Source organism: Podarcis cretensis (genome assembly GCF_951804945.1).
Source record: "Podarcis cretensis genome assembly, chromosome: 12".
Taxonomy (NCBI): domain Eukaryota; kingdom Metazoa; phylum Chordata; class Lepidosauria; order Squamata; family Lacertidae; genus Podarcis; species Podarcis cretensis.
In genome coordinates, this window is record NC_137181.1 from 21,763,528 (window position 1) to 21,789,130 (window position 25,603).

A 25,603-nucleotide genomic window follows, 5' to 3' on the forward strand; every position below is an offset into this window, starting at 1 on the left:
CTATACATTTTCCTGCCCTTTTGTACCAATCACAGCCACTTTCCCTCCACATTCTCTTATAATGAAAGATGACTGGAATGTCTTAACCTCTAGCTGCACAGTGTACACAAACTGAACAGAAAGATAAAATGTTTGATCTTTTCCAAAGCTTGTGTCACACAAGTTAAATGAAAGTGTCGTCTAGGCTAGCAGTTCATTAGGTAAATGTTTGCCCTGGCAGAATATTAGGTGAGCTTGCCTTCACCATGTGGCTGCTAGACTATGTTCTTAAGATGAATAGAATCCCGTTGGCAGTGTAAGGAATGTGCTCTCCTTTCATTTGCAGGTGGCAGCTGGTAGCTGTTAAGAGAGTTGTGTCTGCATGGTAACCTTTAACTGAGTTCTAAGCACTTCTTGCTTCTAGTCATCTATAGAACGGTTTCTAGGTAGATCAAAAAAACCTCAAGTCTCCCTTACATTGAGCATATGCACACAAAATGGATAAGTGGAACGAACTGTTTCAGCTCAGTAAGTAACCAAGGCAGGTTATTTAAGGGTAAAGGGTTTATTTAACCCTATTTAAAGGGTAAAGGGACTCCTGACCATTAAGTCCAGTCGCGAATGACTCGGGGGTTGCGGCGCTCATCTCGCTTTACTGGCATAGGGAGCCGGTGTTTTGTCCGCAGACAGCTTCCGGGTCATGTGGCCAGCATGACTAAGCCGCTTCTGGCGAACCAGAGCAGCGCACGGAAATGGGAGCTCACACCGTCGCGGGGATTTGAACCGCCGTCCTTCTGATCGGCAAGCCCTAGGCTCCGTGGTTTAGACCACAGCGCCACCAAAGGTGCCCCAAAGTTTATATTTTATGCATCACCAGTTCCTAATTCATTTACAGGTACTTTGGCACAAGTGCTACAAGCCAAATGGAGAGCAAGGGTTCCTAAACTGGGCTCTGTGGACCACCAGTCCTCCATGAGCTTCATTTAGGTGGTCTAAAGTAGATGTGGTTGAAGATGGGAAATGACATTTCCATAGCACTAAATATTCATATTGATTTTTAATAGTATTCCTGTTGCTTTTTATTTCCTACTTGCTTATTTATTTATTTATTTATTTATTTATTTGATTTAAAGATTGACAAAAGTAGTACAGTACCTTTTGTGTGTTACAAGGGCTGTGGATGGCTGCAGCCAATGTGTGTAGACTTCTAGTCAAACTGCAAGAATGCATGGACCTCTAGGCTTCCCGCCTACAGATGTATTTATGTTAATGCTGAATTTATGATGATACGTTCAATTAAATTTGTACCTTTGGCATCTCAGCAGGTTTCTCAGGTTCTGAAGAATTTGCAGCAGCGAGGGTCGTGCTTTGGGGGACTTGTCCATTGGCATGAGTACTACCTAGGATACACAGTTAAAAAGAAAGAAAGAACAGGCTTGCAAAACCAAATTCGAGTGAATAAAGGCAAAAATCATTCTTATTTTGAATCACGATTGAAATAATACACTAAGCTGCACAGGATACTAAAGTACCCTGTGAATAGTTTTGCATGATGTTGTTGATGCTTCTCTAAGGAGCTGCAGACATGCCCTACTCCTGACAAACTAAGTAAGGGAACAAAGCCAAGAAGAAATCTCTGTGGCTTGAACTGTACTGTTCTGCAGAGGATTATGTGAATTTGTTCAGTTGGCCAGGAGTGTCATATCTTACTCTTCAGTTTAGGATATGCAGCAGCTTCTCTCTCTTCCCCCACCCCCCTTGAACTTCTAGTTTCCCTTTTTAGAAAATGTTGAGCTGGCAAAACAAGAATATGTTTCAGTGAGAATTCTTCAACCTTGGGAGCCCAGCTGTTGTTGAACTCTTTGACACTTATCATCCCCAGCCAGCTTAGCCAATTGTCAGGGATTCTGGGAGTTTTAGTGCAACAACTTCTGAAGACCCAAAGTTGAAGAGGCCAAGTTAAGCTATAACTAAAATACAATCCAGAAGAACTATAGTACACTTTGGGAACTATAGTACACCTGTGTCCAAATGTTAAGAACATGGGAAGCTACTTTATACAGAGTCAGACCTACTGCTCCATCTAGCTCAGAATTGTCTACACTGAAGGCTCATCTACTTTTTCGCTTCTCCAGTGATTTCAATGCATGAGCCCAAGAAGTTTTTCTCTTGTCCCACCCTTTTCTCCAGGAAAACCCACTGCTTACCGCTGAATCAGAACAAACGCCAATCTGCAGAAAACCCAACATGCAGGATACTCTTCCATAACTTATGTACGCACATGCACAATTTAACATTTACCATATATCATATACCTTTTGAAGATGATATTGCAGCAGTGGAAGATTGAACATTCCCTAGGTTGGTCAGTCGAGAAGCTAAGCCAGCCTTCTGCACTGCGCGGGTGTAGTTATCATACAACGTCTTTCCATACTGAGAAAATAAGCACATGCTTTAGCCTATATACAGAATATTACCACCAATGCCCCTTCAAAAGAATAAAAGCACACTTTCCTGCTTCCTGATGTTTTGACTAATACAACCAACCCTCCACAGAGATACTCTCCAGTGAATGGTACTAGGTCTGCCTATAGCATCTAGTATAAATGTCAGTTCTATAAAACTACAGGCGCAAGGATTTGTTTAAACACATCAGAGCAGATGGGTGTCTAGAATCCAATACATTTGTAAAGTCATTTCCATTTGTTGGGTTCAGAGATCACCTACAGCCCATTCTATTAAGTACTGTATTTGGCAAGAGGCAATTTAAACCTTGAATCCCTAGGTTTACAATGGCTTAAATTCACACGCTGGATGAACTCACTTGTGGACCTAGCCCATCCTATTTTATCTGCTTATGTAAGAATTCCAACCACACTCTTCTGATGCTTCATTCAGGGTGGTTTGCAACACTGATCGGAGGAGGCTGGTGCATTAGGCCAACCAGGACTTATCCCTACCTCACAAAATGTCTTGCTATTACATTTCTGCACCTTACCACAAATGTGGTAAAACGGGGGTGGTAACCTCTGGCATGTTCATACAGAAGACTGGCTTGCTGGGTGGTTGCACTTCATGGTGAGTTATCAGCTGGCAAACTATTACCTGAATTCACCCACTGGCAGTGCAGTCCATGCATGAACTGATACATGCTGCAAATCAGAAGAGCAACTTTCACCAGATGGGAATCCTGATCCACAGGTATAAACCATGTGTGAGCACATTACAATCTTTGTCTTGTTTTCCTTACTGCAGTTAGAACAGCTTATTCATAATTTTTCAGATGGCTGATGAGACTTCTCTAGGCTCCCACAACCTAATTACATTTGCATCTGTATTATTTCACATTTACACAAATGTCTATCCATTGTGTGCCCATATTTTACCTGGAAAGGAACAAGAGTTATTTTTGTCCGTTGTGAAAATCAACAAATTATACAACTATTTTTTGTGTGTGTTTTAAAAAAACGACTGCACATCTTGCACTTCATACCTTTGCAATCCTTATGCCAGTTACCCACTGATGTAGAGACTGCCGGTCATCACAGCACAAATATCTGATATACTGAGACTCCTTCTGTATCTGGGGGTGCTATTAATAATAAAAAAAATTATCATTAAAATAGATTGAAATTAAAATAAGTGGAAAGGGTGGTCTTATATTAGCGGGAAACAAATTAGATATACATCTGTGAACAAGTCACAAAATGCTTAATAACAAAATGCTACTGATTATAAACACATTTGTAAGGAGACATTTGTCGGGTGGAAGCTTAGCTTGAAACGGCCTACTTTCAACATGACTTCCAGCCAAGTAAGTGTGAGGCATGTCACAGTTCTGAGCTTAGCGTTCAGTATATAAATTGAGGTCTCTATTGAGGATTGTCATCTGGCAGTTGTATAAGCTAGAAGATTAACATATCTGCAGTTTCCAAGAAGCAAGCAAATTTTTGAGAAGCATATGAAGTGGTCTCTGCTCCACATCCCCTAATTTAGGATTTCTGTGTCTCTGTTTAGGATCTGGTGTCAGCTTGCATACATATTTTCCCTGGTCCCAGTATTTTTTCTGCATACGTTAAAAAACAACAACAAATCCATCCCTGCCCCTCACCGCCTCCCTACTATGTGTGTTTATTTTTGAGGTTGTCATGCATTAACTTCAAAGTATAACCTTGTTAGTGCTTAATGGAAAATCTGCTTAGTGCTTAATGGAAAATGCTTAATGGAAAATCTGCATAAAATGTAGACTATAAAAATACATCTGATCATGAAGTCCAATGTGTTCTGAGTTCTGTATTTAATTCATTTACTATTTAGCTAATTTATGTGCTGCCCTTTAACAGAAAATATCCCAAGGTGAGTTTCATAACAAACTTGTTCCACCTAATCACTAGTACATGGCAGCAAAGGTAAACGCTCAAAACTTTGACCCAATTTGGCCCATGACACCTATTCCTTTTATAACATAAGGCATATGTTTACTGAATACATAAATTGTTCAGACTGTGGCAGGAATCCACCCAATACTCAGGTGAAAATGTGGTGTGATCTTTTAGAATAATCAAGTGAAACTTGTCTGTAATTTTATCAGGACAAATTATTTGTTCACTGTTGCAACAATTGTTTTTTCAAAATGTATCTTCTGCACCATGAAAAATGTAGGGCAACTAAAATGTTCGCATGCTAAGTAGAATGGTCAGCTCAGTGCTGATGAGTACTTCCATTCTAGAAATGATTCTTCCGTCTTCTATTGGGCCAGAGAACTAGGAATTTTGATGCGTTGTAAGTATCTGTTAAATCCAGCAGATGGCATCAGATACTTTTCAATTTTTAAAGATCGCTTTTAACCAAAACAAACATTACCATGACGCTAACCTTTGCCAGTCTTCCTTAATATTCCAAATAATATACTTCATTATTTTTAAAAGGAAGCATTGCAGATTTTCTGAAGTGTTTTTAAATTCAAATATCTTCACTTGAAACTCCCCTCATGAAAGCAGCTTTTCTTTTTAAAGAAATAAAAAGGCTGGCAGGGTTTTTGACACCTGAGCTGGTGTGTAATATTTAGTTATACCCTCCAGTTCCTTTCTCTTGTCTTCTCTCTGAAGCATTCTCATTAGTTATTGGCTGCCAATTCCAACATGAGGCAGGGCTCCCCTGTCTTAAGGTCTGCAACTCAGTGGCTACATGGCTTAGCGTGAAAGCTTGAGTGTGTGAGAATTCCTGCCCCCTCACATTCTCCAGTTGCTTTGATGTAAGCCAGGCATGTCCAAAGTCTGCTTCGGGGGTCTAATCCGGCCCACTGGTCGGTTTAATCATTTAATCCGGTCCCCGTGGCAGAATATGTCCTGGGGGAAAATCCTTTTTAAAAAATGCTTAATAACTTTGGTCAGCCCTCACGCATGTTCAGATCATCAAATCTGGCCCTATTTGAAAAAAGCTTGGGCACCCCTGAGTCCTAAGCTATAGTTTGGCTTAGCGGGTCCCCCAAACCTGGGCTTGTGGTTTGTCTCCTTCAGGCAAACCACGAGCAGTAAACCCAAGAACGAAACCTTGGTTATAGATCATGGTTTGTTTGAAGCAAGACAAACCATGAGACCCAAGTTCAAGTGACATGCTCAGCTAAACCACGGCATCTCTCTTAGAAGCTCTGCAGCAGTAGCACCAAGATGTGGCTGGGATCTCCTCTCTGAGAAACACATATGTGTCTTGTGTATTCACTCTTAGCCATATGTACGAACTGGATTAATGTATGGAAGGGAGCGTTTTAGGAGAAGTAGCTATTTCCATTATAGCCATTAAACTTTTACATTTCAAAGCAGAAGCCTACAAACTCTTTGGTGCCTGATAGAAGCATTCTTATTTAGACAAACATGCCCAGATGCTTAGAATGTTGGGGTAATTTTAATCTGTTTTGTTATTTTAGCTTTTGCATGTTTTAAAGTGTGGTTGTGTTCCCCCCCCTTTGATTTTACTGTTTTATCTTTTGTAAACTAGAATCATAGAATCATAGAGTTGGAAGAGACCACAAAGGCCATTGAGTCCAACCCCCTGCCAAGCAGGAAACTCTGTATGATTTTTGTGAAACAAATACATAATAAATACAAAGTCCTGTCCTGGTCATAAGCACATGGTGGGCATGACCTCCCATTAACTTGGCACATTAAGTTGGAACAGCTCTCATTGTTTGAAAGTGTGATTATATTATCACCAGTCAAATACTGTGGTGCCTCGCAAGACAAAATTAATCTGTTCCGCGAGTCTCTTCGTCTAGTGGTTTTTTCGTCTTGCGAAGCAAGCCCATTGACGGCTTAGTGGATTAGCGCTATTAGCGGCTTTTATCGGCTTATCGGATCAGCTGATAAGCGGCTTAGCGGCTTAGCAAAAGGGGGGGAGGGGAAAAAACCCGCAGGAACTCGCAAGACATTTTTGTCTTGTGAAGCAAGCCCATAGGGAAATTCGTTTTGTGAAGCGCCTCCAAAACGGAAAACCCTTTCGTCTAGTGGGTTTTCCGTCTTGCGAGGCGTTCGTCTTGCGGGGCACCACTGTACTCAGTTTGTTTCTTTGCATCACATCAACCAGTTTGCAAGGGGAAGCAGGCTGGGATGCAACAAGACGAACTCCGGATTTCAGCTTTATGCAGTTTTTGAGTTTATTACACTATGAAATATTTGTACCAGATCACATGGACTAGCCCTAGAAGGCCAACATTAAAGAACATGGCAACACAATTCTCAAAAGCACCATCTGAACGATGTCTCTAAAGGTTATTACCAAAGCCCAGCTGGATAGGCTGCAATGGCAGGTAGTAAGGCGTGGAAATAGGGTATGATGATGCTATTGTGCCAGCTTGTTCCCAGGGCACCAATTCTTTCACCCTAGATTAATTCCACATTATGCACCATTACTCTCAGGTTACTCATGCAAAACCTGCACCAATAATGCATAATTAAATTCTCCTGGTATCAGACACAACAGACTGACTAAACGAGCCAATTTACATTTAGATTACCTTACTACTGTCAACTGTGAATATATTTTTTATTAAAAAAAAACCTTGGGGTTAAGATTTTATGCTAGTGACTCTTTGAATTTCCAAAAGTAATGCCATAGTGCTCATAAGTTGAACTCAAAAGCAAATGCTCCTGAAAAGGTGCTACGATGCCCTAGGTTTTAGCAGGCTTTTCGGTTGAACATGGGGATGCAAATACCTAGTTGTTTGTTGGCAAAAAAGACAGACTACAAACATACTTGGAAGTTCCATTGAAATAAATAGGACTTAGTTCATTGCAACAAGGCCAAGGCCTGTACATAGCCAATCCTCAAAGCTCTGTGTCTGGCATGCATAACTGTTCATTTAAAATCAGTGCAAATTGGGATTTATCATTCAAATATTTCAACAGTTCTGGAGTCTGCCAGGCTTTCCAGCCAGACTAGGCATGATGCAGAATATTCAGTTCAAAAGATCCTCTGCATTTTAAAAAAAGTGTTAATAGCAGCTAGGAGCCTGGGAAACTGAAGAAACTTGGTGTGTAATGTGAAGTGTATCATGAGGGAAACTTTTATACTTCAATAATTCAAATCAGGATCATGGAGGCTGGGGGGGGGGGACTTAGCATTCCCACCATGCCATTTTTCCAATCAACGTTCATCTAAAACTCCATTTTGCACTGTCATACCTAATTTGTGTTGCAATCCTGGAAGCCAAGACCCAAGTCTGGGGCAAGTACTGTTGGATTAGAAAACCCCAGCAGAGATTTAAAATCACAAAACACTAAGCAAAGAAAAGCATGGAAATATAAGCTGTAAAAACTTTAAAATGTGCTCTTCTGTTGAGTCCCCAAATGTCCTCTTTTAAAAGCTTTTTCCAAGCTAATCCACACCCCACCGCACAGAGATAGACCACACCTTTGGTAAGTCATAAAATGGTTTATCTACAAAAATCTTCAAAGGTCAGATTCATGTGCTATTCCATGCAGCAGCCAGAAAAGATGCACAGGCAGCCAAAATATTATTTAATTACAAAAGGTAAAAGTTTCTAAACTATTGGTAAAGAAAAACCCCACTAGTTTCAGACTCCGATGTGGTCGAAAACAAAAGAGGCTGGTTAAAGCCATGCAGAGCTCCTTACATATTGAGTCACATGGAAAAGAGGACTATAATAAAGGCTTGGTGACCTTTTCCTCTCAAGGCCTGACAGGACAGCTTACTCTATGGTTTAAGCCCTTCATTGATTAGATTCAAAGAGGCTAGAGTTTTATGAGGTTGAAACCCTGCTATTTCCCTCTCTTACCTTTGCCCTCTAAAGATTGTTTATATCCAGAAACTCTAGAAATCTCACTTCCATTTCTAGGCTCTAACTAGAAGAGTTTTACAGAGCAACAGGATTGCACTACAAATGTGACACATGCTTACAACAGCCACTCCAGAATGCATGATCTTTTGTACCTACCTTTAAGACAAAACAGTGGTCTGTAGGTGCCTTATACTTTGCTTTGTACTGAACACCGTAATAAACATTTACGTTCTCAAACTGTATGAAGCAAGCCAAATCCCGAGATGTCTACAAAATTAAAGCCAAACACACCATAAATTATTATAGGCAAAGGTAAAAAAAGTAAAAATTATACGAAATTACATTATGACACTAAACACGGTCATCAGGTTAGTCTGATCCTGTTTCTTAATGCAAAGACTTTTAAGCATAACAACAACAGAGAGAATATCCGACTTGAGGCTTTTCCTGAGCTTTCAAGTTAAAAATGAGTAGCTGCACTAAGATTTACATCAGAAGCTGGTTTGTGTACTGATTTTCTGTGTAGCCTTTTTATTTCCTAATTCGGTACCATGAACTTTCCTAAACAGATTTCTTACCCACGTATTCTAACAATCTGACTTTAGTTTCCTTTTTAGAAGTGTACGCAAGTTACTGTGATCCCCTGGAACCAATGCAGCCTTAGATGTTTCTATTATGACTGTGTAAACACAACACCTTTAAAACACATTCAAAGCACATTCTTCTGCTCAAATACTTAAAGGCGCAGTCTGTATTGAGGCAACACCGGGGGTTGAAATTTTGCGCCCCTAATAATTTTGCACCAAGGGTAACCGCCCCTGTGGCCTCCCCAATCCTAAAACACTGGGTGGATCATCACTTTGAGGGGTAAAATACAATGCCCACATGTGCAAGAAAACCACATATATAATTCATGTTCACTGGAAAATGCCAGCATGGGTTCCACCATCTTTATAAAATAATGAATTTTTCTCCAGTCATGTTCAAGCTTTATTTGTATACAAGTGCAAAGCTGATCTGTGATTCTGCTCCAGGCTGCATTAAAAGGGCAAATCTCCCTCTCGCCTCTAGTTGCCTTTTGTCTAGTGCTGTGAAATAGCCCTTGCTTGTTCTTAACGGGTTGCTATGGCAACGAAGTTTTTCTTACTAGTGCACCCAATTTCCGAGCTAAGGAACTGTGAGTAAACGACATAACGCAGGCATTCATGTGATGCTTCTTTAATGGAAATGGAACACAAGTCTCAGAATTCTTCCTGACTTTGGCTACGCTTTAAGCCAACTGATGGCAAACTAGATGCGGCGTTAAATAGGTATTTGCATTTAACATGCACGTTTATAAAGACTGCAAATGGAAGCTCTGCTGCGGGGCGGGTCTCAATAGACATGGCGACTGCAGCAAGAGTCCCTCCTCTGAAGTTCTTTGCAATTTTCTCAGCTCCGCAGCAAGGAAGCAAGGGTTAAACTCACCCTCCACACCTGATGCTATCCTGATAACTATCACAACCACACGTGGGCCTTCTGTTTGTGTTTTAATACTGCTAACCCCCCATCATCCACTCCAAACGGCTTCCTCCCAAATCAGCTTTTCCTGGACTGAGGATGGGGGAAAGGTGTGTTAGGAGTTCAGTTATGCATAGCTGCAGGTAACCGGTCATTAGGACCTGAGAGAAAAGCATGCTTGTAGACCTTAAGGACATAAAGCTAGGAAGGGCAGGGCAAATTGCCAGTGGGTGGGATTTCAGTGCCATGCACTGTTCATGGCCCCTTGCACAACCAAATTAAGCGGAGGCCTGTAAAAGCTGCAAATAATGAATTTGCATCTTTACAGGTCCCAGACTGTAACATGCTCTGTGATGTTTTAAGTGAAGAATATATGCACGCATGTTACTGGTAGAACAGAGATATGTCCCTCCAGCCGTGAATTGCTGTTCACTTTCCTTATGTATTTCTGGAAGGCAATTCAAGGTGAATTTTCAGACATGATACTGCCGGACTGTGCCCATTCACCTCAACAAAATGTGCATGAATAGAATGGAAATCCCATAGTACAATACTGGATTGCACCCTCAGACTTGGATCCACGCAGCAGTGGATCCACTACTGAGCCTTCTGCTCAACTGAGGACGTCCCCCCACCCCCTCACCAATTTAAGCTGATTTCCACCCTCCCTCCAGCTATAGTCTCCTTTACTATCCCTTATGCATTTGTGGGAGGGGGCACATGGGTGGCAACTATAGGAAGCTCAAACTTGTTAGTAATATACCAAAATAATAGAGTCAGAGAATCCCTTTGCCTCTGTGGGGGGCGGGGAACCAAAACAAAAGGAGAGAGAAAAGGGATTCCTTGTCTCCCCTCAAAAGCTACATCCTAGGGACGTGGGTGGCGCTGTGGGTTAAACCACAGAGCCTAGGACTTGCTGATCAGAAGGTCGGCGGTTCGAATCCCCGCGACGGGGTGAGCTCCCGTTGCTCGGTCCCTGCTCCTGCCAACCTAGCAGTTCAAAAGCACATCAAAGTGCAAGTAGATAAATAGGTACCACTCCGTGCGCTGCTCTGCTTCTCCAGAAGCGGCTTAGTCATGCTGGCCACATGACCCGGAAGCTGTACGCCGGCTCCCTTGGCCAATAAAGCAAGATGAGCGCCGCAACCCCAGAGTCGGTCACGACTGGACCTAATGGTCAGGGGTCCCTTTACCTTTACCGTTATTATCCAGACAAAGAACAATCATTGGTAGAAAAAAATGCATGGCAAATATGCTAAAGGAAGGAAGGTAGGAAGGAAGAAAGGAAGGAAGGGAGGGAGGGAGGGAGGGAGGGAGGGAAAGAAAGAGGCTATCAAAGCCAAATTTGATACTTTCTCTAACTTTCTCTTTAGCCTGCCTTGAACAATGGCAAGACTCTTCCGCTTGCCTCGAGCCAAAAGAAAACCCTGAATGTCTGCAAACTGTCGAGATACGTTTCCATAGGGAACTAGACGAAAAGTAATGGCACCTTTTTACTTTGAATGGGCAACTGCAGATTTGGCCTTTTTGGTTTCCTTTCATGCCTGGGTTTTAAAGAAACGAAATGTTTTTTTAATCTAACTGGAAAAACAAACCTGGAGGGAGTGGGGGTGGGAGCAGCCCCAAAGGAGCTCAGCAACTCTATTCTAATATTTGCACAAGTGCTGCAGCCCAAAAAAGGAGCCCTCTCAGGTGCACCAGATGCTGCCCTTAGCATGTCACCTCGGGATTTCTTTACTTTCACCTTCATGAATTGCTTTATTGCCTGAAAGGATTTCTTTGACTTGCCTGACCTTGGTCTTTCCTTTGGGTACGTAATAAATTCCAGAAGCTCGCAGGAGAAAATAACGTCTCTTCCAGGACTTCTTCCCGTCTTCTTTTAAATAAAGGGCCCCTTCAACTTCTGGTACAATGACAGATGTGCCACAGAAGCTTTCCTGTGGAGTGAAAATGGGGTTAGACAAAACAGAAGCGGAACGCAGGAAACGTCAGAGCCAGCTAGCTCAGTTCTGCCTGCACAGGCTGGCAACCACTTTCCGGGGCTTCCAGACTAGAGTCCTTCGTAGCCCTACCTAAAGATGCCAGGGGCTGAACCTAGTTATACATGCAAAACATGTGCCCTATCACCGAGCTATGGCCCTTTGTAGGTCGTAAAGGCTATTGAGATTATGTACACCAATGATTTGCGCACTCAAAAAAGCACTACACATAGGGAAACAGCACAACAGATGGGGATCTTTCAGAGCCTTTCCAGGGACTGAACTTCAGATGTTTCTGTAGGCAAAGCAAGTGTTCTGCCACTAAGCTACTGCCTGCCCACAAGCAGTCGTGTTAGCAAGAGCAGCACACTGGCCACAGGTTAGCAGGTTAACTATACAAAAATGATATCTCCTAAGGCAGCCTTTCTCAAACTCCCATCATCCCTAACTACCAGGACCAGTGGTCAGGGATGATGGGAGTTGTAGTCCAACAACATTTGGGGGCCCAAGTTTTAGAAAGGATTTCCTAATCCGTTGTTGTTGTTGTTGTTGTTGTTGTTGTTGTTGTTGTTGTTGTTGTTCTTACCACCTTAAACAATCTGGTGTCATCAGCAAACTTGGCTTACCTCACTGCTTCCCTTTAACTCTAAATCATTTGTGATTTAGAGTTACAAAGTCAATATTGATTCTTTGGGGACCTCACATCTCACACCCCTCCACTGTGAGAACTGTGCATTTAATCCTATTGTGCTAGAGCTTCCTGTTTTTGCAAAAATGAAGAACTTGAAACATGTCTATTGTGTTTGGGGTCTTAGGAAGACAGCCATCCATTTCATAACCAAATGCAGTGTTGCTTATCCCAAAATTTTGCTTACCTCCAGTAAAGCCTCTTTGCTTTTTTCATTCATTTCCTTGCTTTCATTTTTCCCTTTATTGGTCAAGTAGAAATTCTAATTAAAAATGCAAAGAAGGGTGAGGATGATAAGGCAATGTCCATAAACTGGGAAGGTCACTAGACCTAAAACAACAGGTGTAAATAGCAGGTGCTATACCTGTGTCTACCCAATTGCATTTCACATCAAAGTCCCAGTTGCTGCCATAGTCCATATAAATTTTCCAGTCAGATAGCCAATCAGAGCTCTCAGGAGCAGTAGGTACTGCTGTGTGCCTGTTCATTTGCCTAGCAAGCAAGCAGGTGATAGCAGGGAGGAGCTGGAGGAGCAGCTGATGACAACTATGAGGAAAAAGTGAGGGCCTTGGACAAGTCAGATAGCCAATCAGAGCTCTCAGGAAGGTGTAAAACAACAACACCTGCATGCTATCGCACGTTTTCTATGCAAAATAATTTTCAGTATGTGTCTCCTCATTCGTTAGAGTGGGCTTTAGAGTGGACTACTTGCTTCCTATGATCACTACTTTCATTATACAGACTATGATCAGTGAAGGCTGGTGTGGAATTTGGCAAAGAAGAGCAAGAGGTGAGAAGTCTGAAATAAACATAGAAACAAATTTATGTGACTTCACATGACCATTTTGAATATGAGTCTCCCCAATGGAAAGAGAGGGGAAGGTATTTCTGTACATAAACAGTATATTCATGATACATACAAAAGGCATTTACATTTCAATCCTATACCGACTTTCCCAGGAGTAAATCCCATACAACTATGCTGCCAAAGCCCAACCCTAATCACAGTTACTTGGGAAAGTCCTTGAAATTTTAATGGGACTTAACTTCCAGGAAAGTACCATATACACAGAACAATCACGCTCTTCTTGGACAGAGACTTGCACAGGAAACCAAAATTTCAGCGAGGCTTGCACAGAAAACACATGCATTGCACCTAATGTCCCCTTAAAAGACGACCAAAGCTGTTTGCATTTGTTTATGTTTGAATATGCACGAACAAACCCAATTCTCATCTTGCTATTGTCACCATGGAACAAACTCAAAACAGCTGCCCACAACCTTTTTTTCTTTTTCCTCTGGCTACAAGCAATTTATATTTGAGCATCTGGTATTTATTTAAAGGGGAAACAGACCACCCTGTATCTTTAACTCAGTTGCTATAGACCACATTTTGGTACTGGTAAACAAGAAGGATAATTGACAGGAGTTTTTGACAACAGCATATGACCTTGCTTGTCAAACCCATATTAATACAGATGTGTTTTTTCCCTGTGTCTCATTTTTCAGCATTGTTGCTTATTTGATACTCTTCCATTGCTAAAAGGGGAAAATGCTTGCCATTCACCATCCTTCACTAAGCAGGCTGGGCCAAAGGATGAGGCTGCATGCTATACAGGTGGATATATTGTCATGTGATCTCCTACAGACTACAGCACCACTGAAGATGACCACACATGTCTGAAAGAAGTCTGTGGTTCCTTTCTGAAAATACTATGAGGAGAAATAGTCTCTGACAAAGCAGACACTATATGCTGCTTAGTTCTGCTGCAAATTATACAACATAAAAATGCTGGTGAGCATTATATTGCATATACACGCACGCATGCAAAGGAGAGGCTATAGATTATTGTAAGCCACCTTGTTATGAGATATACTAATGGAAAGGGTATAAATATATTAAATAAATAAATCTGCGTGAAAAGGAAGGTTGCTTAACAATTTTGTTGATTCTCCTGGGATTGTAACACAAACCTAAGTATTAGAAGTATAGTTTAAATACTTATGTTTAGTTTCTCTTTTCTACCAGCTTTCCCATTTAACAATTGATAATTGTTGGTTGGGAGCAAAAGGGTCTCCGTTTCTGTGATTCCCATGGACAACTGTTTTTCATTATATGAAAATGTGATTCTCAAAACAAGCATTGTGCATGGTGTTATTTTACTTTAACTAGAGAATTGCTAGTGGCTCTCAGAAATAGTTTATGCCAAGATGTAATGTTTTGGCACCACAGGAAAATCTACTTATTCACCCAGGATTTTGGTTGAATCTTTGCCACGGCACTTCGTAAAATGCTATTTAACTGTGCATGTGCTCTTGCGTGTTTTACTGATGGGAATATTTTGTTGCATTTTATCAGTATTGTACCCCACTTCATAATTTTATTGTAAAAAGCAGCAACAAAATTTATAAATAAATAAAACAGTACATTTGTAAACCGATGCTTTATCGTGCTACTGATTATTGGTTAATTATCGGTTGTAGTCAACTAACCTTTGCTCAGAGTAGATAAACGCACTGAAATCAATGGGCCCAAGTTGGTCACAGCCATTCAATAGGCTTACTATGAATAAAAGTTAATTGAATACAACTTTATATTTCTTTTCATTTTTATTGGCATTGTACCCAGGTTTGGGATTATTTTAGAATGAAAAGAAGGCAATGTATTTTATTTTTTTTAAAGTGGAATTTGATGTCCTTCTGCTGTTATTTTCCTTTACGTGTCATGGCAAGCATAAATAAGCTAGCCCATTTACTTATTCCAGGTCATCCTTCACCCACCAGTACACAGGAAGGTTGGGGCATAGTGATTGAGGCAGCTGTGTAGTAATTATCTGTATTTTCATTGTTGAGTGACTGCACCTGGCTCTTCCTTATTAACCACACAACGTCCAGCTAATTAACTGAAAGAGGGGTGGATTCCTTGGTCCATTGCTCTGCATGCAGGCTGTACACCAAATGAAACTTTATCAAACACACACAATTAAGACTATGTTATCATAAGCAGTACAGGCTTCCAAGGTCACTACGTATCCTCCCAAAATGTGGGTTGGATGGTTTGGTTTTCTTATGCTTTCCAGGAATTTGAGTTTGCATCCTCATACAAAACCCCATGGTCACCCCAGTTCTAAAGTGAAGATGCATTAACTGGGATGCACTGATAGAAATAATTACAGCAGCAGCAGCAGCAGCAGCTGGTGTGAGATAAGTTTATTCTGCAATGCTGCTAAGTCTGGGAAACACTCCGATCTTCCCAAAGAGCAGTCCATTTGTCATAGCAGTCACTTTACAAAGTGAGTTAAATTTCACGTTATAAAGATGTGAAGTTGTACATACTAACGATGTTGCAGCTTCCGACACAAGCTTGTGACCATCCATTTTAATGAGTCACTGGAGTAAAATGAAGCAAAGCCTTTTAACATGATTCCCTAGGAAAATAAAACTAATTATCCAATGAACAGAATGATTCCCAGAGCCCATGGCAAGCTGAATGAGTGAAGTGGGGCTCACCAAATGGATATATCAAGAAATCCACCGAAATCTCCCTTTCCTTGCTGGATGCTAAAATGCACTTTGGTGTTACTTCAGTTTTGACCTCCAGTGACTATTCCCAAGAATGACTATTTAGTGTTTAGTAACCAATATTGTGCTCTGATACATAAGAAGCACAACTCAAGATCCCTTTGATATACCAACACTGGACACACCTTCAATCTTTGTCCCTTGGGCTGCAAAGCAAATAAAATATCTAGTCATTCCTGTATGAACTAAAATCTTACTATCCACCGGCTTGCCTAAGTTATGTTACTTTACCTGTGGGTTTTTAAACACAGCATATTTTTCCTTTTTTTCCAAAAACAGAATCTTATTCTCCGTGTCCCGGGTCCAATGTGATAAGACTTCAATCACATTTTCATGGTCTTCAAAAAATCTTTCTAGGGAAACCCAAACCAGAAATGTTAAGACAGACAGATATATTACACACATGCTCCGTCATCAGAGCACATTCCTATATTTAAATATAGTAAAATGGTTCAAAAGGATTTGGGTGGTGCTGTGGTCTAAACCACTGAGCTTCTTGGGCTTGCCAATCAGAAGGTCGGCCATTCGAATCCCTGTGACGGGATGAGCTCCCATTGCTTGGTCCCTGCTCCTGCCAACCTAGCAGTTCGAAAGCACACCAAAAAGTCCAAGTAGATAAATAGGTACTGCTCCAGTGGGAAGGTAAACGGCGTTTCCATGGGCTGCTCTGGTTTCGGTGTTCTGTTGCGCCAGAAGCAGCTTAGTCATGCTGGCCACATGACCCGGAAAAACTGTCTGTGGACAAACGCCAGCTCCCTCGGCCTGTAAAGCGAGAAAGCGCCATAACCCCAGAGTCGTCTGCGACTGGACTTGGCTGTCAGGGGTCCTTTACCTTTTTAAAATGGTTCAAAGCAATTGCTTATCCATAATATTCAGACCCCAAGAGCCATGATAGACTAGACCATACGAAAGCATCTTTGCCAAAACAGAAAAACTTCCCAGATTTTCTTTTTCTTTTTTTTTGCAGTTTGTAAAAGTTTGCAAAGGAATTCCCTAAATTTCACTAGGTACTTTGATGTTTCAGACTTTTTTCTTTTAACACTCCCCTGCATGTATATATTTATATATCCTTACATATAATAAACAGGTAAAGCTGCCATGATGCAGCACTTTGCTACCTACAGGGAGGTGGTGCTGTGAACTACAGCGTTATGGCAAACTGGGCTCTTAGAACTGCTTGGGCATGACACCAGCATTGGAGGGTGATAAGAGGCCAACCAGAGATTGAGGTGGGCAGACCAGATGGGTGAGCAGGCAGACTGAGCCCAGGTGAAGGGTAAGGAAAGTGGGGAAGTGGGATGGCCTTGGCAAGGAGTAAAGGGAGGGGGCAAAGGGAGGCACCACCCCTAGTATGTGACACACACCATTAGCAGAGAGAAGACACACCAAAACTAGGAGCTCAGATCTATCGGACACAAACAAGAACCCACCAAAACGAAGAGACGGGCGCTGGATGGCAACAGCAAAATGTTGCCTGATGTGGCATCACCAAAACGCTTTCTAGTAAAGCTCTAAAAATATAGCGTAAGAAGATCCAAAATCTTTGCAACGTACCTATTTGTAGCTCTGGGTATATTTCATAAAGGCACCAGTCCACATTACAGTCGCAGTGGGTTTTTTCAAAGAGATTGTCCAATACATCACGTGCCTCTTGCCGTTCATCCACCATCAGGGATTTCGTACTGTTATCATTCATGTGCACCTTGACAACAAGCTGCGGAGAGAATAATAGATGAGGCAGTTAATTTCAATGTGGACCAAAAGGCTACTGTGGTCAAGAATCTGCCTGGGCTGATCTGAGAGATTATTGCCAATTCAAATCCATCATGTATCAGAAAATTGGACCTTGGGGTGGGGGGACATAATATGTCTTGGGAACACTACCCAGTCAACAGCTCTACTTCTCTGCCCCTTTCCAAGACAGAATTCATGTTTTGAGTAAAGAGTAACTGAAAGGTCATGTAAATATACAGATTGTTTCTCTAAAACATTATTAAACGTACAGTTTGCATGATAGCAGAGTTGCCAACATTTTGACCAGCTCTTGCTCCTACATCTTTAACAGCATCAGCTTCAGCAAAAATTAGGAGGTTTTAATGCATATCTCCCTCTTGTTAAAAGCTCCTCTTCCTGGTGGTAGAAAATCAGGCTGCTATTAAAGATACAGAAGCAGGCTGCACTAGTTTTTCCTCATCAGCTGGCAACATTATGTAGTATCCCTGAAATTATTATTATTTTCTCTCATTCTCTGTGTGGTTTATTTTTAGAACCTTCTCAGAGTAGGCCATAATATTGGGTGGGTTAATATAAAATGAAGGAACAACAAACCCATCAGATCAGACCTAATCTAGAATCCAGTTATAACTGGCTGGAAATTCAACACCTAATCTCATTTTATATTGACTTCGGGGATAAAAACAGCCTACCAGATCTTCTGGTCTCTGCTTGAGAGATTCGTTAATTGGTGACTGTTTCTGATGACCCGCATGGCTGACTACACAGGTCTAGGATTGACATAGACTGTGCAGAAGAAAGGGCTGTGTCTAAGAGAATATAGTACCTGCCTTTCACCAGGACAGAATCTCACTTGTATATTAAAGCATTCTGTCGGAAGAAATAGGAAGCCGTTGTTCAGGTATGCACCAATTCAGGGGTAACTGACCTTTCTGGATTAGAGACACTGAACCTTTAATGGTTTTGCAGACATGGGAATTTGGGCACCTCCAGCTTTTCAAAGCCCTCCAAAGCCCTGCACAAAAAAGCTGCATTTGCTGAGATACCTCCAGCTGCACAACAATGAAAGGAGCAGGTGCTCTAATGTGGTCTAGTGGTTAGAGTGTTAGCAATAAAGGTCTAAATCCTCATTCCGCTATGAAGCAAACTGGGCTATCCTGGACTAGTTATTCCCTCTTTCTCAGCCAGACCTACCTTTTGACTTTATAATAGCTACAAAGGCTGTGCATTTCCCCCCCATGTTAAGCATTTTTTTACATGTTAAGCAATTGGCACATGTTGTTCATGTTTGCATTTACTACGATCAGCTACAATGGTTCTCAATTATTACTGGGTCTTGGTAAAACAGAGGTTCCTATCTACTACTTCATGATCAAAACACTTGTTTCCACAAAGTGAAAAGAGAAGTGTTCACTGGAAGGAGACTTGAGACTTCCTAAATAATCACAGTCCTACTATCTGTCTGCATCTAAGAAAATAAAAAAGTCAGTTCCTTGCCAGGAAATGTTACTTTAGTTCTGCTAATTCTAATTATAAGATCTCTGCAGCTTGGAAAGTGATACCGAGGTATTTAAAGAGGAGACATTGTTCAATTTTGTGTTCATCTATTAGACATTCTATCCAGATACAACTTACCAGAGTTTAATACTCTCAAATTGTGGAGCCCTGATAAAGTTCGGGAATGGATCTTTGAAAAAGACGCCTCTTTGGACTCCACCAAGATAAAAAACTCTGGGTTTTCCTACTGGTTCCCACGAGTAAAAGCAGTTAAAATCTGTGCCAACTACTTGGTGGAGATCACTGATCCCAGCCTTCGGAGAGCTTTCACCATGGCACGGTTTCAAACATTGCCAACTGCTTATCTGACCGGTAGATACACAAAAACCCCAGTTGAACATCGTTTATGTCCTTGCTTTATGAAAATTAAAGAGGATCTTACACATTATTTCCTCTATTGCCCCATTTACTCGGGCTTTAGAGACGCATTGTTGCAAATTATACCCATCTCTATAACCAGTCCTGAAGATAGAGTAAAATTTTTGTTAGTTGATGCAAACCCACGCATTACCCATGTGGTAGCGGTCTTTGTGATGAAGGCCATGAAAGCCAGGGAAAGATTTATGAACGACAATGTAAAGACCCCTTCATCGTCTGTTTAACTCGCTGTTCGTTTTCCCTCCTTTTCTACTTTGTGGGAAGAAGGTTTTGTTGGCATAGTATATAATGAATTTTAATATTTTTAACTACTGATATTAGTGTTGATTTTTGTGCACAGGCACGGTCCTCACAATAAACGGATTTGATTTGATTTGATTTGATCTCTGCACAAACAGCTCTGGCAGTGCATTGTTGAATTTTGCTCAAACTATAAAAAGCAAGGAGCGTTGAGAAACTAACTGTATTCTTTCCAAATACCTCCACTTTAGTAACTTGTGCAGAATATTTGTTTGTTTTGAATACACTATCATAATTCCTTGAGAAGAAAAGGTAAAGGGTAGTGGAAATAATGCCAGGCCAATATTTGGGATTGCCCAGAAATATGGTGATAGCATTTTTACATTCTACTCCAGAGGGTTGGGGGAACCCCTATAACAGATTTGGGGAGAATTGCGTAAGTGGAAATGCATTTAGTGTAGTGCCTTGGCGGATGTCAGGCTCCATGGCTCTACTTGGCTACACATGCCATTACAGCTGCAGAAGGAGGCTGACCATTCAGATTTCATAAACAGACTTCTCTGTTGTGTTCACTGAAGAGGCTAGGGTCTAAGCCAAGGTGACATATTTTTACACTTTATGGAAAGGGGAGCTATTTTCGTTTCTTTAAAAAGTTGTTAGCAGTCCTTAGGGCTACAGTTCCCATGTACGGCTATTTTTCATGATAACACTCCTGTTCTAATGGATTGTTATCAAACACATCTATTTGTTTTTTTAATTGTTTTGTGTATATTTTATTGCTACTGTCCTTTAACCGTTCTGGAATAAATATTTATGAAGGGGGCATAAAAATCCTGCCTTCAGTAAATAGAAGTGGAATATCCACAGCCTGGTGAAAAACAGGTATGACCTGAGTCTAGTTTGTGATCTGGACATCTTGGCAAATCATCCAATCAACAGGTGAACAAAATGGAGGGGAAAGTACATGAAACAAGCCAATACTTGACTGTATATAACAGCTGTTTAAAATTGTAAGGTTTGGCTGTCAATACTTTTGCAAAAATAAAATAAAATAGAGAATGCTACCTTTTTAACTTTGGCTTCCTTCAGTTTTTCTAATGCAAGCTTAATCTTGTCAGCTTTTGCTTGCGCTTCTTGTTCTTCCTGAAAGAAGATAGATTGTAAAGCCCCTTTGAAAGACACCACACCGCAGAAAGACGCATTCTATCCCCTTTCCATTTCATGAACATTTTCATTTCTTCTCCCTTTTAAAAATTAATTTTGGGTGCTTTCTGCTCCAGGATGGGTTTGCACTGCATCCCATTATGTCAGATACCACTGTTCTAGTTGCTTGGTTTCTTCTTCTTTTGCGGACCGCCATAATTTCCAACATTAAGGCCATCACACAAGAACGTAAGAAGAGACCAGCATCCTGTTCTCACAGTGCCCAACCAGATGCCTGTGGGAAACCAGCAAACAGTATTTGACCTCAAGAACACTCTGCCCTTCTGTGAATTCCAGCAACTGGTATTCAGAAGCAGGGCATGACCTTTGATAGCTTTCTCCTCCAACAATTTGTGTAATCCTCTTTCAAAACCATCCAGGTTGGTGACCACCACAATCCAGCCTGGATAGCTCAGTTGGTTAGAGCAGGGTGCTGATGACACCAAGGCTGCAGGTGCAATCCTTGTAAGGGACAGCTGCAGATTCCTCCATTGCAAGGGGCTGGACTAAATGGTCCGTGAGTTCCTTCCAACTCTACAATTGTATGAGTTCCTTAGTTAAACTATGTGCTGCGTAAATAAGTACTGTAGTTTTCCGTGTATAAGTCGACGTTTTTTATTCTAAAAGAATGTTAAAATTTGGGGGTCGTCTTATACACGGATAGTGCAAAGGGTGGACGGGCAATTGGTTGTAGCCGCAAAATGGAAATTGTCAGCAGCGATTTGGCGTGTGATTGGTGGCTGCGACAAGGGCCGCTGTTGATTGGCTTCTGCTGTGGCAATTTTGGGGTGATTGGTGGCTGGTTAGAGATTTTCGGCAATCCCCGCCCCCTGAAGCCCCACAACTCTGGGCAAACTCCCATTTCCTTAATTTGGAGTCACCAAAAATAGGGGTTGTCTTATACATGGGGGGGGGGGGCATATAGTAAACAGAAAAATACAGTTGTTTTTTAAATCTGTCCTGAGTCTTCCAACATTTGTTATGTTGCCTCCAATGTCAGAGGTAGTAGCTCTCTGAATAGGAGCAGGAAAGTGCTATCCCACTCATGTCCTGCTGGACTCAATAGGTCTTTGGTCTGATTCAAGGATGATATGTTTTTACACCCATTCGTTGAAGTTTCTCACCCTGCTGAAGGTGCAAACTCAGTTTTAGCTTAACATTTCAATTTATACAGAAAAGTAGTCTGCCTCTTCAGCAGGAAAACTTCCATATTATTGACCTCTCCGCTTCGTGATCTCAGGCAAAACCAGAAAGACACAGGGGATGTGGTAGCTCCCTAGACTAAAGAACCACTATACTTCTCCACATGGAGCTGTCTCAACATGAAATAAATAATAATAATAATAATAATAATAATAATAATAATAATAATAATTAAAGCTACCACCTTTATACGTATCAAACACCTCACACAATCAACGACCACTCTATATATACAGGCATATGTAGTTGAAAGGTTGCATGAGTCATGCTGGCTTTGCCAATTCATTGTAGGCTGCTGACTCATGCTGACTCAGTTCCTTTCATATTAAAGAAACAGCGGCTAATTTTAAGCCATGACAGATTCTGCTCACCTGAGTGCGTGGTTCAGGAGGCTGGGTTGGAGCAGGTGGTGGAGGAGGCGGAAAACCAAAGGCTAGTTCTGGAGGAGGTGGCGGCAAATCATCCTCAACCTGGGTAACGGCAATATTTGGGAAACTTGACTGGGCATAAGTGGCGACAGGGGTATTTGCTGGAGCCTGAGTCTTGGCAGCATGTTGGAAATGAGAGGCTTCTTTCTGTTCTTGGAATGTGGCTTTCTCCACTTCACTTATGTCTGCTACAAGATCAGACATTAAAGCATCCAAATCGGTATCTTCCAATGCGTTTAAGGATTCTGTTAGGGGGCGGGAAATACAAGATATCTCAGGCATCATTTCAGTACTGATCTTGAGCAACTTGCTCCGCTAGGGTGAGTAGATGTTTTAAAAAGAGCACCTGGGAATACTGTACTAGAGGAATTTACATCTGAGTATTAAAAGCCAGGCTAAGATTTGCATAGAGAAATGAAATATAATAACCTGAGTACCATAGTCCAAAGCAAATTATAGCTCTGGTAAAATTTACAGGATCACTTTTTTGAAAGAAAGAGAAAGTTTAACCTTTCATTGTTTCAAGAGTTAGACCAAAGTCATTTTACACATTCAAAATTAATGACTTGTTTCAGAAAAGTGTCCATTTAGCTTTTTGCTAAATAGTGCTTCCCCCCTCCCCCCACAAACAGATCACAGTAATACAAAATACAAATACTCACCATTTAAATCTTTAAAACCAACTGCAAAACTAAATTCCTCATTGGCTGCTTTGCTGGGTGGAGGTGGGAGTGTTTCTACTCCCAAACTCTGATGAAGAAAGGGGGGAAATATCACTGTCAATGGCAACAGTCATGGTAGAAAAGTTATTCAAGGTATCCTAAGACCAGAAACGTATCTACTGGGCAGGTTATTCTCTATAGAAAGAGGTTTGCTTTGTGATTGGAAGTGTAGTCTTAACATCCCTTTCTCCAGAATAACTTGCCCCACTTTTGACATCAAACACATTTGAATGCTGCTTCATATGTCATGGGGGAAATGAGTTTTGAGTTGTTTATTTATCATGTATTCGGTGTAAAAACCATAAGAGGGGCAGGAAACTTTTGACTATAAGCCATTCTCCCCCTCCCCGCTTCCACAGCTGGGTTCAACCATCCCCCCAACTCCCCCAGTCACTAACAAAACACAAGCAAGTGAAATGTCATGCATTTCGCATACTATCTAGTTTGTCTTAAGGCAAAAAAATACAAAATACAAATGTAAGACCCATGATTGGACCTCCTGATGTTTATATATCTTTTTAAAAGCAACAGCTTAAGTTGCCAGGGCACCTGCAGGGTTTAAAAAATCATTTCCCCTGTGCTGTTTCCCTGATTTCAACCACCTTCCACAAAAGAGATGTTTGTTTCCCCAGCGAGATAAATAGCAGCTTAGAGGGCAGATGGGGAGACAAAACTGGGGAAACAGTGATGGTGGCCACTGTCACAAAGCAGACTCAGTGTCAATATCTACATAGAAAAGGATATTTATTAGTTTTCGAGCTATTCTACCTTCTCATTTACACCTAATCCATTATTAAGAAGCCAGAAACTTAAGTATGTAACCAGAGGTACCACTATATTAATTCGTTCCGGAGGTCCGTTCTTAACCCGAAACTGTTCTTAACCTGAAGCACCACTTTAGCTAATGGGGCCTCCTGCTGCTGCCGCGCCACGCGATTTCTGTTCTCATCCTGAAGCAAAGTTCTTAACCCGAGGTACTATTTCTGGGTTAGCGGAGTCTGTAACCTGAAGCGTATGTAACCTGAGGTACCACTGTAGTGAATTGGGGTTACTGTTCTGATAGCCAACACTCTGCCATTATATCATAATGTTACAAGTTTGTGGGGTGCCTGGACTCCCCTTCTAATTCTGGGGTGCTAGATATTTATTGTTGCATGTTAAAATACAAGTCAGGATGAGTCATTAGCTGGGAAAATGGAAGTGGCTCAGTGCTGCCGTCCCCCCCCAAAGGTCAGTTAGTTCGAAAGACAAAAGGAAAGTTTAGGATGGAGTTTTTGCAGTGATGTTGTAGTCTGGAAAAGATCAGCAAGCTGGAGAGGGGGGGGGTCAGAGCTACATTTTGGAGCATGTTTGATTTTCTCTTTTGAATCCAGGAGTGTGCTTATGGGAGAAGAAAGGCCCTTTTGGAGTGGCAATGATCTGAACCCCTCCATGGCAGGCTCAAGTTATATATATCTGTGTCCATAAGCCCTGTGCCATAAAGACACCACAGTCTCCCCTGTGCCTCATTTCCAAAGGAAACATGAACCTTGGGTAGGAGCCTGGAGCCCTGGAATTTTGCACTGCTGTGGAGGTCGGGGTGGTATGAACAATATTTTATTTTATTTTATTGGTTTGCAAGCTCCTTCCAGCAGAATTCCTAATCTACAGAGTAAAATACAACTGACGGAACCTATCTGAACACCATAAAAAAAAAAAAATCATGCCAAGGGACTCATATATAAAAACCGAAGTGGCAGGTTAAGTGCTTCAAGTTACACTTTCAAAATTTATGTAATTTGTGCCATAGATTCTTATTTTGCTATGTTGCCAGCATTCCGCTGAAGTCTAAAGGCCAACTTGACATTACAAAGGATATATGCGACCCATTTCCCAGAGGTTTCTTTTTCTAAAGGAAAAGCAGCCGCAGGACTCAGCAAACAGAAGCAGAAGACAGGTGAGGTGGGCCAGGGAGGGAATTAAACTCCCCTACAGGAAGGAAAGTAGCTTGGTGGAGAGCTGGATGAAGGGTTTAACAGACACATGGCTGAAAATGAAATACACAAGGTCCCCTGTATACGGGGTCTCCCCACCCAACACAAGAGGGAAAGCAGAATTTAGTGAGCAAATATGTG

At 41.4% G+C, this 25,603-nt stretch overlaps 1 protein-coding gene across 1 annotated transcript in view; it reads right to left on the reverse strand.

Annotated features, from left to right (window-relative positions):
• Positions 1–25,603, reverse strand: part of APBB1IP (amyloid beta precursor protein binding family B member 1 interacting protein) — a 60,545-nt gene that overhangs the window by 3,357 nt on the left and 31,585 nt on the right. The window contains exons 3-13 of the mRNA XM_079948126.1: positions 23,430–23,517; positions 22,711–23,012; positions 20,999–21,076; positions 17,579–17,738; positions 16,256–16,377; positions 12,630–12,704; positions 11,569–11,712; positions 8,432–8,542; positions 3,473–3,571; positions 2,295–2,412; positions 1,288–1,379 (exon numbers count right to left, since the gene is read on the reverse strand). Coding sequence (XP_079804252.1) covers positions 1,288–1,379; positions 2,295–2,412; positions 3,473–3,571; positions 8,432–8,542; positions 11,569–11,712; positions 12,630–12,704; positions 16,256–16,377; positions 17,579–17,738; positions 20,999–21,076; positions 22,711–23,012; positions 23,430–23,517 — 1,389 coding nt within the window. The remainder of the gene's footprint in view (positions 1–1,287; positions 1,380–2,294; positions 2,413–3,472; positions 3,572–8,431; positions 8,543–11,568; positions 11,713–12,629; positions 12,705–16,255; positions 16,378–17,578; positions 17,739–20,998; positions 21,077–22,710; positions 23,013–23,429; positions 23,518–25,603) is intronic.